The sequence below is a fragment of the Gallinula chloropus genome (assembly GCF_964237585.1).
Source record: "Gallinula chloropus genome assembly, chromosome: 8".
Taxonomy (NCBI): Eukaryota; Metazoa; Chordata; class Aves; order Gruiformes; family Rallidae; genus Gallinula; species Gallinula chloropus.
In genome coordinates, this window is record NC_140093.1 from 14,323,003 (window position 1) to 14,339,401 (window position 16,399).

The 16,399-nt window shown below is 41.1% G+C and overlaps 1 protein-coding gene across 1 annotated transcript in view; it reads left to right on the forward strand.

The window, feature by feature from the left end:
* MCF2L2 (MCF.2 cell line derived transforming sequence-like 2) overlaps positions 1-16,399 on the forward strand; it is a gene marked incomplete at both ends in the record, with an annotated part of 141,691 nt that overhangs the window by 106,629 nt on the left and 18,663 nt on the right. The window contains 7 exons of the mRNA XM_084267614.1: positions 1,431-1,523; positions 1,997-2,089; positions 5,648-5,773; positions 8,771-8,992; positions 10,386-10,478; positions 10,851-10,929; positions 14,077-14,149. Coding sequence (XP_084123740.1) covers positions 1,431-1,523; positions 1,997-2,089; positions 5,648-5,773; positions 8,771-8,992; positions 10,386-10,478; positions 10,851-10,929; positions 14,077-14,149 — 779 coding nt within the window. The remainder of the gene's footprint in view (positions 1-1,430; positions 1,524-1,996; positions 2,090-5,647; positions 5,774-8,770; positions 8,993-10,385; positions 10,479-10,850; positions 10,930-14,076; positions 14,150-16,399) is intronic.

Sequence of the window (16,399 nt, forward strand, 5' to 3'; positions counted from 1 at the left end):
TTTGGCAATATGGTGATTCCACCATGACAGGTTCCTAGTAAGTTGTTGATTATTGTGCCTTTTCTTTAAATTGGTAATCTTTTCTTATTCCTAACAGTGCTCTTGTCTGTTGCTGTCTCTGTTTTCTTGTGCCCAATCTGATTAGGTTCCTATAGGCAGAAACAAACTGTAATTCTTGATTAGGCTTTATTATTACTTTTAGTTTTGCAGATTTTTGCCCCATGCTAACTTTCCCCCAAGACAGTGTGTACAATTAGTTCTGTAGCTGTGTGAATACAACACCCAGCTAATTTTGGAATGGCACCATTAACACTGTCTGGCTGTGGTGGAGCTTTTTGTATTACATAATCCTTAACGCAGGAAGACCTTGCATAGCTCTGCTTTATATCTGATTCATCAGAGCGATGTCAGTAGAGGTCTGTGAAGGAAGATAGCAGTGCTGCTGACTTCTTCTAGTGACTCTATACACAAGAAAATGCTTTCCCTGCACCAAGAGCCTAAAGCGCAGAGGCAAGAGCCAGGAGTTCCTGAGGTTTATTTCTGGTGCTGTCTTTGACTCACTGAGGTCACGTTCACCCAGATAGGTGCAGACACAGATGGGAAGCTCCCATCCTGTCTGACACAGCCAGCCCTGCTCAGGAATCTGTATGGCACTGCTCCACGGTCAAATAGCCTCAGGGCTTCTGTGCTGTCCGGGTGTGCAGTCAGTGAGCCCAGGACCTGGCAGAGGAAGGTCAGTCTGTCTGTCTGTATCCACCCATATACTCTAGGGAACATAAAATACACATCCCTCAGCCTTTACAGCTATTGCCTTTGTTTTCACTGAAGAATATTATTTGTTTTCCTGTGGGCTTCAGTGAGAGCACCTGGCCTGCACTCAGAGGTCACTAGAGGTCAAGTGAATCCACCTGTTTCTGATGTGGATAGGACAGAGTGTAGGCACTTCCCCCTGCCTGGCCCAGCACATCAACAAGACAAACTTGCTAGTTTTTAATTCTGTAATTCTAATGCTTGTAATATTGAGAGCCAATGCTATTTTCAAAGTGTTTTGAGCTTGTAAACCTTGGGAGAGTGCTGAGCATTGTTAGCAATTACTAATCTGTGGTAGGACTTTAAACATTTATGTTTCTCACATTTTGTTTTCAAACCATTGATTCCCCTCTCTGGAAGACAACAGTTTTGCAATTACACCAGGTGTCTTCCAGCCTGTAGTCTCCTTGCTTTGCTCAAAAAGTCAGAGGGGGGGAAAAATAAATCTCACTTTCAGGTGTATTTAACTTTGCAGAAGCAAAATGTGGTAGCTTCAGTATATTTCTTTTAGATACAGAGTTATCAGGTGCTGGGATGGAAGGTAAGAAAAAGTGTGACTCGAGGCAGATGCTTTGTGGTTTCTTTTCTCTCACCTTACTTAAACTTTCCTTTTCATGCAGAAAGAAGACCTCCAAATATATGAAAAGTATTGTCAGAACAAGCCAAGGTCTGAAGCTCTCTGGAGACAGTGTGGAGACAGCATCTTTTTCCAGGTAGAATTTCATTGCAGACTAGCAGAGCAAGGCCATAAAGCCTGCTTACCTTCTGCATCTCTTGTCTCAGAAAACTTAAGAGATGCATACAGACTTCTCTGCATGATGGCAGACGCTGAAGGTGCTCTTTAGAGGAGATTAAGGAGGCAGAGTAGCAAGTAGCTTTCCTGGACAGGAGCCTGACTCTTCAGACTATACCCAAACCAAAGAAGTGCTGGCTTCTTTGCAAACCCCAGATGATTACAATCTCCCAAGAAGAGCCTGCCAGATTTTTACACTAAATTGAATGTAAACATTAGCTCTTGTTTAGAGATATTTTCACTGTAGCATAAGTAACCTGGAAACTGCTATGCAGATGGAAGAAATTTCTCTCTCAATGAATTCACAGACAGATTACCAAATGATAATGATCTGGGTGTTTTGCCTGTGCTTCGAGAAACAATTGTATTTCTCTTCCCTGCTGTCTCTTACAGGAATGCCAGCGTAAATTGGATCATAAGCTCTCACTCGATGCTTATCTCTTAAAGCCAGTCCAGAGAATCACCAAGTACCAGTTGCTGTTAAAGGCAAGTTCTGCATGACAGTGGGAAGAATTCTAATGCATAGCTTGTTTTACTGACAGAATTGCATATCTGTGTTATTTTCTGAAGGACTGCCTGGAAATCCAGCCTCTTTCTTCCTCAACAAATACTCCTGTAATGTGAAGTTGTAAAATGGTAACCAACAGACAAATAAAGGATTTCTAGTTATATGTATATAATAATATATTGCTTAGTATACGTACTGCTATGTAATAATAGCAGTACTTGTACTAAGCAATATATTATATATACTGCTTAGCAAGACATATACTAAGCAATACATTATTATATATGTATAATTAAGATATTTTACTGGTATTTTTTAATCTTTAATTAGAGATTGTTTAGCTTTATTGGTTCAGTACATGATCTTCCAGTTTAAAAACAACTGATGTTTTAAATCCTGTCTCTGACCTCTGTCCCTGTTTAATAAAATTCCTTCAGCTCTTTGAACCTGGTATTTTCCCATGGTTGTGACTTAAACCTTTCAGAAAGAGCCACTCCCTTCTGGTGCTTCTGTTTTTAAAAACCTAGCTAGGAACAAATTGTCTGTAACTGTTCCATGGGGTGAATGTGTGAAGTTCCTTCTTGATTTAGTTGGAAATGTGAGTGGTCTGTGCTGATCTGAACTGGGCAACAGGAAACGTATGCTCTCAAACCAATGGCATCTTTTGAAGATAGTGGCTTGAATTTCTGTCTTTATCTCCTCAGTTCTTAAAGGTAACATCTACAGGCTTTCCTTCTGGGAAGGCTGCAGAGGTGAATTATGTGCTGTTCTCCAGCCTCTGGACTTAGTGTAGTGTAGTGTTGTGTTTTAGTGCTGTAATTTTTTTTGCTAATAGCTACCACAGCACTGCTCAGATTGTGCCAGTTTAAGCCACGTGAGGATCTGGCTGGCCATTCACTTGTGCAGTATTTCTGTGACCTGTTTATTGTTTACACAAAGCTGTAGAATCCAAATATTGAAGGGGGTATAACAAGGATGCAACTACTGATTCCAGTAGATTTACATCAATAAAATGCAGAAGTAAATTTGGTTATGTCTCTCAAAATTATTCTGTCACAGTGGAGAAAATGTCAAGGTCTTCAGAAAGACCAAGAGCAAACCAGATTCTACTTTTAATTTGAAATATGACTGTAAATAAAACCAAGATTAGATCAAGGTGTAAAATTCTCAGGCAAAACAGGTTGCAGCCGTTGGGGTTGAAGCTGGTCAGACCAGTTTTGTGCTTAGCAACAACACATTGGCATTGACATTTACTTTGTCAGGGATGATGAGATGTGTGAAGATGGTGCACTCTTTCCCTGGCAGCAGCAGGGTTTACAAGTGTAGGAAAATGGGAGTCACTGAAAAACTGGTAACAAAAGTGCCTAAGGAGCTGTGTGCCTTGAGTGATTGGCAGACTAGTTTTAAATTCTGAGTCAGTTATTGCTACCTGTTTGGTTTCAGTTGGTTTAGCTGATATTATAAAGCACTGTGCCTCCTGCATAGAGAGCAGGCGTCCATCCTCATCCTAGAAACTGTGCAGTGGGTGCTGTGGAAATGCGTCCTGCTTTTGCCTTCTGAGCCCTGGTCACAAGGAGATACCACTGCTGCTTGTGGTTTGCCCTCCTTTTACAGGAACACAAGTGCCTCAGCTTTTGGGTTAAATGATTCCCAATCTCAAAATGTGTCTGAGTGTGGTATGCCTGAATGAAAACCACATCAATGGCCACCCCTGCTGAAGGGACCGAATTCATACTAAGGGGTCTTACTCATTCTTAATAAAGATTACTGAAGTTAGTAGTCTTGATCCACTTTTGAAACGTAGTTTCTGTTGACTTTAGTTTTGTTTCCTTATACTGCCTACACTTACTGTATCATTCTTAGTGAGGTGCTGTTATTACAGGAATTTATTTCTTAGTTTCTTTGTAGCTTGTATTTCTGAACTGAGATTTGCATCCCGCAAAACACTGCTTTCACTCCACTGGTAGATGTATAGGGCAGGGACAAGTCAATAAGGAGCAATTAAAGGGTTATTTGGTTATGAATTCTGTTGGTGGAATTATTGTCTCATTAATAGCCAATAAATGTACTCTTTCAGCAGATTAGTGCTTGCAGATTCCAAGCATCAAAATCACAGTAATCCGTTATCTTACTACTTCTGGTTACAGTCCTCTTGCATTTTTCCTGCAGTGGTAGGAATCCTGACTAGCTTTCTTTTCAAATTCTGTGCTGTAGTCTTGGGATCTTGCAGCTGCTTTGAGATTCATGTCTTCTCAAGACTGTACCAACAATATGTGGGTTTGTATCTGTTAACCTTTTCTACACTAGATGCTTTTAGCCAAGATACAGAGTCTTGATTCTGGTCTCAGGTAGACACCCATTGGCAGTAACTGATTTCTGTACAATACAGTGGCAAAAAACCCAATCTCTGCATCTGAATCGGGTTCAGGGCTCCTCTGTAAGCAGAGGCGAGGTGGCTAATTTGATTTAAAATTAAAAGTTTCATATCTTTCAGGATTTACACAGATTATAACTACTGGTTACAAGAAGAGAATTAAGTGCTAAGCTATGACTAGAACTTTCCAAGCAAAAGACAATAGAAATAAGAAAAGTCATCTCTGTAAGGAACTGTACTGGGCTACCTAAGTAACTAGCCCTAAATCTTTAGAACTCTGAATAGGATCTCAGTATGTGAAGTGATTGCAGAAAGCGACCCGTCAAAGGTTTTTTGTTTGTTTCTTTGCTTTGGGCTTCTTAACTTCTGCAAAAGCAGAATATTTCAAGCACAGTGTAATGTTTGAGGGATCTTTGCTAGGTGCCAGCAATATTCTTCAAAAATACTATCTCTAAATAAAGGTATTTAGATTTGCAAATGTAGATGTGTAGATTGTAGTGCAGACAGTAAAAAAGAGGTGAGGAAGATTTATAGTAATCTGGCCTATTCCCATCCACACCCCCCCCCCCCATCCCCCAAATAATTAACAGCTGATAAACCTGTCTTGTAGATTAAAGACATTTCATTTAATCTGAGGAAGAGACATCTGTGAGATAATCTCCAAGCATCTACATCAGAAGTGACTCTTCTCATGGAGAATTTGTTTATCTTACAAGAGCTTGCAAAGACCTGATGAGTAGAAGGTCAAACCTGCCAAATCCAGACTAGGAATTAGTTTATATTTTTAACAGTGGTAATAAATGCCTTGTGGAACAAGGTGCAAAGGGTCATGGTGAATTCTGTAACAGCTGAAATCACTCTAAGATTTAATTTCTTTTCTGTGACATGCAAAACCTTAATTGTGAATACCTTGGAATGGTCCTGGCTCATCTTAAAACCCATAAAAGTTTAAAATGTCCAAAAGGTCAAAATATGTCCTCAGTGACAATCCCCATGAATGTCCTGTTTGTGTTTGTGGGGTTTTTTCTTTTTTCTTTCCCCCCCCTCCTCCCCTCTATAGTTCTGCTACTTTGTGCAGCACAAATTTCAGCCTAATGGTGGCTTCTGGTATAAGAAGTTTTAAAATATTTATCTATCTTTTTTTTTTTTTTTTTATCATCAGGAGATGCTGAAGTGCAGCAAGAATTCAGAGGGCACCGCTGAATTAGAAGAAGCTCTGGCCACAGTGCTTGATATCATCAAATCAGTAAATGACTCCATGCACCAGATAGCAATCACAGGATATGAGGTACTGTTTGCTGTTGCTCTTTCTCAAGGCTTGGCCCATCCGGTGTTGCTCTGAGCGCTGAGCCTGCTGTGGCTGTGCCAGGAGCCTGTGCCACATTCTTTAAGGATGCTGCTTAGTGGCATGTTGTGGTGACCAAAAATACATGCCAACATCCCTGTTGTGGAGGTGAGGATGTGATTGTGGAACAAATATGGCCCTTTTGAGTCGTCATACTACAAACCCATTTGTAGGTTGGAGGTAGCAAGTGTGACAGATATAACTTAAGAATTCTGCTGGAACTTTTATGGCTGCTATGCAACTCAAGTCTTTCCAAATCTTTTGTGCTTAGGGAGTAAAACATGGCTTCATTTAAAGTGGGCAATAGAATCTATTCCAGTGACTGGCCAGGTCACTTTCTGAAACGTGAAAAAACAAAGTACAAATTAAAGGCCACAAAGGTATATATATCCCTCTGCTGAGGCTCTGAGTCATATGACTTTCAAGAACTAGTGTTGTCTACGTGAAATGAGGCCTTATGTGGAACTGGAAGGAACTGACACACAAGTGAGAAACTTGCCTAATGAAGTAAGGCCTGAGGTTGTGGATTTTGAAATAGCTATCAGCAGGGTGACAATGTCAGGGGAAAGTACTGAGAAACTGGGTTCAAAAAGTTATTAGATCAGAGTTGCAGGCTTTAGTCTGGATATCATAAAAAAGTATTTTGTTCAGAATGTGACTTCCTGGGAAAATGCTGGAGTATGAGCTGGCTGTATCTGGGTGGGAAGAGTTAGTCTGTGTTTTGCAGGTTGGAGTAGCTTCAGGGGTTTTAATTTCTATAGTTCTCACTTTTTTTTTTGTGTAAGAGCATCTGATAGGTGAGCAAACCATGCCCTCTGTCAGCATTATTTCATAAATGAATTTAACTGCTTGCTGGGCTGTGTGCCATAGATCCACTGCTGTATGCAGGTGGAAATGCTCCCATGGATTGTAAATGACATTGGCAATTGGTTCCTGAAGTAGCTGTAGAGGGTTGAATGCAAAGCAGTGTCCACCTTGTTACATTATGGAACACAGAGAGTAGCTGTTAGTGCCCATGGGCCCTAAAGATAACTTAGGGCTTTCAAGCCTGACCAACTTCAGTGTATACTTTACCCCAGCCTTCTGCACAGCTACGACTGACACCCGTTAGGAATTGATCAGTGGGCTCTTTCACTCCATGTCTTTGCACCAAAAACTGGGTTAAGATTAAGACTATCTTGTTAAGTTTCCCTGCTTAGTTTAGAATAGCAATATCTTTTTTTATATGATTTCCATCTAATTTTCAGTCTTTCCAAGTTTTCTCAAGGTAGGAGAAACCTGCTATGTTCAGATGTGTTGGCCAATCATGAATAGTTCAAAGGTCAAATCCAGTGTCTGACTGCTTCTGCTATATCTCCTCTGATGGAGCAGAAATGCTATGTGGCTTTGAATCTTCACTGAAATTTTAATTGCAATAACCCAAATGAAAACACTGGTCTTCAATACATTATACTGGTGTATAACAGTGGTTTTGCTTGATGTGACTTTGAGTGACTCATTGCAGTGACAGCCTGCTGCCTTCTCCTGGGGCTTTAGGCAACTGCTGCGCAAACTGGTAGCTTGCACATTGCCAAACATGTTCCCTTGTTCCACAGTTTTTCTTTTGAAACAATTAAGTCTTCATTTGTATTTGCATGAAAAATGAGACTTTTCTTGTGTGGTTTTCATTTGAATCTGTTTTGTTTCAGTACTGAGTCTTCTACCACCTTCTTGGTGTCAGAAGAAAGATCTTGTGAAAGCTTCTCTAAACCATTCTGATTATAGCTAATTCTGAGTGTCTGAGATTCTTTTTGGAAAGACTGTTTAAAGTCTGCATATTATCATTGCAGACTTAGACCAGTCAACATAGGCATGGGAAGCTCATGGATACAGCATGTCTTTTACTTCCCCAGTTTCCACTGTTACTGATTCACCCTCATACAGAAAGGTAGCTTTCCTCCTGTTTTCCCCAGTTTAAATGTGTGTAATTACAGCAATTTACAAAACAATTCTTTTAAAGAGTTCTGTAAGGGATGGGCAGAAGACCTTATCCAAGAGAAGGTAACATCTGCTGAGCAGAGGGGATCTATCCATGTTCCTGTCCATATAAATGTTGGGGTCATTTGCCTATTTCTTACTTTCAAATCTTGGAGGCATTCTCCAAAGAATTTAACAGACTATTCCTGGTCCTTTTCAGCTTCTACTTTTCAATTGCCAGCCTTTCATGAAATGCCAAGGACTAGATTCCTGCCTCTGCTTTGTTAGCTGAACCAAAAGACATGACAAAGTGGAACATAGAAAGGTCTGGTTCCTGCTTAGTTTCACTCTCCCTCAGGTACTTTCATGGCTCCTTGGTGCATTTACTCCCTCTTTGCCCAAGGCTGTGCAGTGTTGCATAGTTTGCAGATGGTGACCTGAGAAACTACTGGCAAGTTATTTAAAGGCTATTTTGCAATGGGAGGGAATTGTGCACCTACATACCTCTAGGCACCAATCTGTATCTTCACACATCAGTGCATCTTGTAAGGTTTTGCCCAGGGATAGAAGCAGTTTGTTGCAGAGCAGAAACTGATCTTTCAGAGCCATGGCCTTGGCTTGGGTATTTGGAGTCAGGATGCTTCCTCTGAGGTCATCAGAGGAGCTGTGTGTCAGGTCAGCTTGTGTGTCAGATCCAGAGAGGTCCTGAGACAGACCTTAGGTGCTAATTATGAATAGGGAGACAAACTGGGAATTATGGACTAGCAAAACAGTGGGCTAACAGTTACATGAAGAAACCACAACAATATTAGCAAGGAAACATGTACATACAGATGAGATTCCAGCTATTACATGTCAGTGCTCCAACACAGGGGATGCCTGGGCATATGCCTCTGTCTGGAAGCTTAAACACCACCAAGGAAAAATCTGTGCCTGGCACTACCCTCATTTGAACATGACTCTTTCTTTTTCCTTGCTTGCTAGGGGGATGTTGGTGAGCTTGGCAAGCTGCTGATGCAAGGCTCCTTCAATGTGTGGACTGACCACAAGAAGGGGCACAACAAAGTAAAGGACTTGGCTAGATTCAAACCAATGCAGAGACATCTCTTCCTCTATACAAAGATGCTGCTTTTCTGTAAGAAACGGGAGGAGAACACGGATGGCCATGAGAAGTCAGCTTCATACAGCTTTAAAAATTCATTAAAGGTAATAAATGTGGTAATGATGGGGTAGAGAAATAAATCTGGTGTTCTGCCGTGGAGATGTCTCCATGTGGAGACTTGAACCTAGACATATCTGGAGCTGTCATGCACCACTGAATAAGCAAAAGCTCTCATTTAGTTTTGGTCTGGAGACAGACCCAGCTGTATGTCCTGCAACTCCTGATGTTAACCTTGTTTTCCAACTTGATACAAATAGATACCTTGTGTGTTCTTGCCTAGCACCCCATAAAGAGAAGCATCTTTCTTCTACCTGTAAGCATCCTCCAAGTTCAGATCTAATGCAAGGTCTATTGCCATCAGTTCAGCAGATATATTCTGTGGCACTAATAGCTATGGATGAATCACTATGCAGTTAAGTGCCCTTTTATTTATAGAAGTGACATTTCCAGATATGAATCAGAAAATTTTCTGATGAGATTCACAAATAGGCCAAATTTTCCCTTCAAGCGCGTTGGTGTGACACTTGTGACTTCAGACAACTAACACCAGTCATGTATAATGCTGCAAAGTTATTACAAGGTAACCAGACAGGAATTACAATGCAACCTGGTTCAAGTGAACCAATTCATATAAACACCTGAAGTTTCTGTCTGGAGATAGCAGGAATGATGACATAATCAGAGGTGATGAAATCTTCAAGTCTAATCCTGAGGCAGATCAGGCCAAGGGGGATGAACAAATACAGGAAGAAGATGGGAAGCTGAAATGTATAGTAGCAGCTGGACTTCAAAACTGTGGTCAAGAATCTATCATTTAAGAAACCCAGAATTGTTTTCTTCAGTTCCTTGTTCATCTTGGCTAGTTAGGCCCTTGGCTCCTTGCTCACTTCTCTTTTTAATCTTCCTGAAACTATATAGTGTTGCGTGTGTGTTGTCTGGATTTGCAGATGAGTTGCTAAATGTCACAAAGCCCTGATGCATCCCTCTATCTCTCACCTCAAGAGGTCACAGAATCACAGAACTGTAGGGGCTGGAAGGGACCTTGAGAGATCATCAGGTCCAACCCCCCTGCCAAAGCAGGGTCCCTAGGTCAGTGATGGCAAGTTAAAACTACAATCTTCCTCAGACTGAAAATTTGTTTACATGCCCAAGAATCAGGATAGGTTTGAAAACTGACACACAGTTCAAGCAAAAAAAACCCAGAGGATCAAGTTATGATCAAATTTTGGCTGTGTTACTTCTGAGCACCTTTTTAAAAAAATTTGCTATGATAAATTAGATGATGAGAAATAAAATGTTCTGAATTTTACTTGTAATGACTGCCTGAGGTGCAGAAGTGAATGCAGCCCTTTTAAAAATACTTCTCAAAGGAGGAAGAGTTTGAAAGATTACTGACGTTTTCCAGATCCCAGCTGCTTCTTTTCTGTTTTGAAACAGATGAGCACTGTGGGCATTACAGAAAATGTGAAAGGGGATAACAAGAAGTTTGAGATCTGGTATAATGGCAGAGAAGAGGTCTATATCATTCAGGTAAGAACAGTTTTGGGTTGTTTCTTTTCCCCGAGGGCTTCCTTTCACTTGAATTGTTTTTGAGAAAGTGTTCAGTTTCATGACTGCTGCTATCCTGTACACGTTGTTGTGTTGACACAGAAATTACCAATTTATCCTTGTGAAAATGGTCATGACTTTGGGTAAAAGAAGAAACAAAGTCATGGAAAATGACTGGGAATGCTGGGCAGAAAAGCAAGGGCAGAACCTTAGACTTGTAGTAACTTTTCCTTCCTCTGCTTTGCTCAAAGCTGGCCACAGTGTTCCATTCCTTGGGAAAATTGAGAGCAAATGTAGGTCAGAGCAGCCATGCTTTAACTACATCTGCTTTGCCTTTTCCTCTCGTGTTCTCAGGCATCTTCTGTGGAACTGAAAAACACCTGGATTTCAGAGATTCGCAAAGTCCTGACAGGACAACTGGAAGCATGTAGAGGTAGGACACACAGAGCAAGATCTGGTAATGTCACCTTCCTTCTGTAGCTGAGTGTGACAATATGGAACAGGTATGAGTTACAGTGCCATCTGGTAACACCAGTGACATCAGTGAGAACAGATCTCTGCCAGCATGAGTTTGCTGGTTGCAGCATTGCTGGGATTTGAAGCCTTTTCCTGATCAAAGGAAATTTCTTAGATCTTTTGAATGGCATGAATAATGATTCCACTCACAGTTAGTCCACGGAATATGATTTCACTCTGTTCTCCTCCTCAAGCCACAACCCTAGAAACATCCATTTATATCAGTATGTGAGGAGATGGGGTCCCAGACTTCAGTCTGAGCCTTCTCGTAAGAGCTGACACAAAAGGTCTTCCACATACCTGACTGGACACAGCAGCTGTTCCTCTCTGACCTACTGTCTATTTTGCTTTGTTGGATTTTTGAGGGTTTTTATTTTAAATCTAATCTCCAGCCTTATGTTTTAAATGTCAGTTGGCTATCCCATCTCTTTTTGTAGCGACCTCCCTGCAAAGCATGATTGATGACATTTCCCCCTCTTACTATGAAGGTGATTTGTGATGTGCTCAACACAAGAGTGATTGAAGCCTCATTAGGTACCTACAATAGTGACATCCTTTTTTATATAGGATATCAAACCCAAGACAGACAAAATTGAGTTAGGTTATTCCAGATAGAACATAGTGATGAAAGCTCTTACTACCTGAGATACTTGTTCGTAAACAGAATAGTATGCACGTGGTCTTAAATGCTATTTTTCAGGCTCCCTTGAGACAAAAAAACCCACAGCTGTGTCCAACACAGACTTCCTCTGGGTGACCTGGCATTGCTTGTCACCTTGACCTGTCATTTTCTGCTTCTCATACACACACCTCTATTTAAAGCAGTGCCAGCAAAGCCTCTCCACCCACATCCTTCAGATTCCCAAGCGAACTTTGACCTAGGTGGAAACCTCTGTCTATGCTTTAATTTTAGAGGTCACCTTTATTTTGTCTGTTTCACAAAGACAATGAGTTCTTACAACCTCCATAAGTAGAGGGAAGCAACTATGCACATTAGCCATGGCAATTTAATCCAGCCAGTAACAACATACTTATTTAGAATGCTTAGTACTCAGGTCTTTTGTTACTGTTCTTGTCTTTGTCCTCTTTCCTTTTTATTCTGGATTTCACTGTGGTCAGATCAGCAGGAACTGCTGAGGAAAGAACTCAAGATTCTTAACAGTGCAGTTTCAAGACTTGTTCTAGGGACTCTCTGATATGGTTTGTAATACTTCTGAAGTATAAAAGCTGGCTTTACTTAGGCTACCACAGGAGAGAAGTTCATAGAGAAAATATGCGTCTAACAGGATAGAGTGCTAATCCTTCATGTGTGTTTCTAGGCAAAGAAAATGAAGTTCATCACCCAGGAAAGCATTTGTGACCTCTCTGTAGCATGCATGTATGCCAGGGTTACTGTGCATTTTCCAGAGAAAACTTTGCAGGAATGGAGATTGAAAAAATTTGAAAACATTTATATTTGGGTATTATTTACTGTTTTGTCTTAAGGTCATAGGATCCTGGAATATTTCAGGTTTTGAGGGACCTTGTGACACCATAGTCCAAGGTCTTGGTCAAACCAGGTCAAGAATTTATCCAGTCTGGTCTTGAGAAAGTCCAAATACAGCTTTTGTTCTACTCTGAGCAAAGTCAAGCTTTCTTCATTGTGAATTGAGCAGAACAGCACTCAGAGGTTTATATGCTATTCCAGCTCTTCCCATTGTCTTTTCCCAAATGATTACACGAAACAAAGCCTGTACTACAATACTGATAGCAGGAAGCATGGGCTTTGTCCCGTGGCTTTAAACAGTTGTTTCTATTCCTGATGACTCATGAAGAAAGCAGCCTTAACTCATGCTTAATCCAAGACTGGATGTTTTTCCAACTGTGCCTTGTTATGAGAGAAGGAAGAGGGATACATTTGTTTGCCTGGGCTGTTTTTAATTACTGTTGTTAGGAGTTGGAATGTTGGAAGGAACGAGCTGAGATGAATGAGTAAGGGCAAAGAAGGTGGCTAAAGGTATGTGATAAGTAGTTTAACATATGGATCATTAGTGTCCAAACGCTTGGTGTAGATACACCCCCTGATCACACGCTGCAGTGAGCATGGAATGCTAACAAGACATTAGGTAGCACCTTGATCTGTCTGTCCCAAAGAGCATAATTATCTCTTGCAGGCAAAGGAATTACGGATGCAGTTTAAGGGATTTGTGCAAGGCTGTGAATCAGTTGACAAAACCAGGAATGGAGCTGCTTCTGACTCCCCAGCCAGAGTGCTCCCTTCTCCCAGCATTCCCACCCACAAAAGACTTCAAGTTTAATCTTTCAGTGCTGCTCCTGTCCCTTTGTTCTCCCTTCATTGACAGAAGCTTCATCTTCCAGAGTGAAATAGCACTAGAATCTCAGGAATTTGAGAGTTCAAAAGCAGCTCCTTCCACTGCTTCCTCACTTCTCAGTGTCTGACTCTCCTAGCCCTGAAAACCAGGTTGCCAGAATCCTTATCATCTTTCTGCACTCACCAGTTACTAGGCAGAGGTACAAACCAGTCTGTTGCTACCTTGCAGCTATGCAAAAAGAATGAACAAGTGGCATCTGAATAACATTTTATTACTGTTGTTTGTCCAGGCAATATTAAAAGAAGCATTCTTCAGAGGAATGGGATATATACTACTGGGTGGCTGCATGTGTGAAAGGACTGATGTTCCTGTGTTGCTAATTTCAGGAAAAAGCTGTGAGCCACAAAACTTGTATTCCAGGGAGAATGCCAATATGCCTGTCCTCTGATCCAGATCGTGCAGTGAGCTAGGAAGAGGTACAGAGAACAGAGAAGGTGGTAGGGAAAGAAATCTCTTGTGCACTGGAAAAGTATGAGTAGAAGAGCTGTTTGTGTGAGCTGAGTGTTCAGCCTTTAAGATCACCATACGCTTCTCTCACCAAGTACAAGTATTCTATTTTTATTGCATCAGTCAAAAATTCTCTCCTCTCCCACTTTTTTTTCCTCTCTCTCTCTCTCTCTCCCACCTTCTATGCAAACAAGGAAGCAATGTATACATTTTGGAGCAATTTCTTTTTACTTTTTCTTTAACAGAAGCAAGTCAACTGCACCAAAGAATCACTGAGAGCGTGTATCATGCACCAATGGATTCCTCCAACGCGAGCAGGTAACCACAGCTATCATGGTGTATCAGGGCTGTGTTTTGTCTTGCCTCTGTGCTTTTGTAGTACATAAATTTTTAGCTTCCTGGGTATAAAATTACTCTTCAAATTCTTTAAAGACATGTAAATGCAGATAAAGGTTTTGCTCACGGGGAAACTAAACTCATAATGCAGAATTCATTTCAAAGATGATCATTTGGTTTTGCAAAAGAACCATACATATGCTCTGGATTAACTCAAGTTTAGACAAAATGTATTGGAACACTTCCAGGATGTTAAATGAGGCTGTCAGCAGGTTTTTGTAATGACCCAACTGCTGGGCAAGTTTAATGTAAATTGGTATGGGATTGTGTTGTGGTTTAGCCCAGCAGGCAGCCAAAATGGCCACACAGACATTTGCTCACTCCCCCTGCCCAGTGGGACAGAGGAGAGAATTGGGAAAAGGTAAAACGTGTGGAGTGGGATAAAAACAGTTCAAAAGGACCAAAAAGGAAGAAGATGATGACAATAATAATAGTATGCAAAACAAGTTATGCCCAGCACGATTGCTCACCAGCCACTGACTGGTGCTCAGCTACTTCCTGAACCATGACCCTCTGAGGCTGACTCCACCCAGCCTATATACCGAGCATGACATCATATGGTATGGAATATCCCTTTGAATTTGGCCATGTCCCCTCCCAGCTTCTCATGCACCTCCTGCAGAAAGCTCAGCCCTCCTCACTGACCCGTCCTGGGAACCTGGAGAGTCCTTGACTTATCTGTAAACACTGCTTAGCAACAAGTAAACATCAGTGTGTTATCAGCATTATTTTCCTACTAAATCCAAAGCACAGCACTATACCAGCTACTAGGAAGAAAATTAACTCTACCCTGCCAAAACAAGCAGATATCACTGTAAAGTTTTAGCAGGATCAATGAGAACAAAAGATCCCAGGTTACACAGCCAGCCTCTGAGAGCTGTACAAATCGATGCAAGAAACTTTAAATGGATACAGTTAATCCTGCACCATATTTTCTCTAGGCTTGGTTGCATTTGCTTTGTTTAAGGTTTAAACTGAAAATGTTTGAGGGTGAAAAAATTTTCTGCAACCCCCCTGTAGGGATAGGAGAAAATTGTTCAATTAAAACGTGAAATGCAATCACAAAAATGTTTTAAATCAATCCAGATGTATGTCCCTCTTATAAGGCTCTTGGACTGAGAATTTTCAGAGCAGAAATTACAGACAAAATATGTCACCAGAAAATGAAGTAACTCCAGGAAGAAAGGCCATGTGATTAGCTATTTGTCTCAGAGTAGATTAAACCAAAGGAAAAATGAAGTGCTTGTCATCCTTGCTTTGCCAACTATGCCAGAGGAGAGGTTACATGCTTCTGCTCCAAATGCTGTGTTACAGGGGCAGGAAGAATATGGTAAGACTTCATGAAAGAATAACACTTATGAATGGAGCTGAATGCAGCTGCTCTGGGATGCTGGGTGGAGGCAAGGAGAGGAAGGATGAGCTAGGCTTTGTGACAGCCACAGGCATAGTCTGTGTTTGACTGACATGATTAAGCAGCCCCAGTTGTGAAAAGTGCTATAAGTAAGCTAAAGATATATAAGATGGCTAAAGAGCAACCACCTTCATCAGTTCTCTGCCAGTGGTTGGAGACTAATTAAATTACTGAGATTTTTATCTAACCAACAGATACCCTCTCCTGGGTTGCTCATATGTAACAGTTCATTGGGAATTGTCAGACCTGTATTGTGACACTGAGGGAATCTGTTTTCAGGATGCTGTCCCCTCTCTGAGCTTGAACTCCCCGAATTTAATGACAAAGACTATCCCCCTTTAATTGTCTCCCACTGCTTGGGGCTGCAATTCCATGAGATAAGACAGTGCTGCTCTGACTCAGGATTGGAGCTGAGGTGCCAGCAAAAGGGACACTTTGAGCCAGTGTCCTTAATACAGATGGTTACTAAATGTCCCTAAGTCTTTTCAGTCTGTCTAAATTCTCTTTCTGTAAATTCTTTCCCAAAGTTTCACTGTTGGATCCTAAAACGAGATGCTCTGTGGTATTGCTGCTGTATTTCTCTCTTGGGATGGTTGCTGCATTTCAGTGATAATGACATGATCCCTTCATATTGTTTTCTAATCTATTTACACATGAAACTGAAACAGGCTATTGTTCTAGCTGCATAGCTATCTGCTTTTTTGGAAATGATTGATTCAGTCATACATCCATGTAAAAATACCCTGTGCACACAGATATAC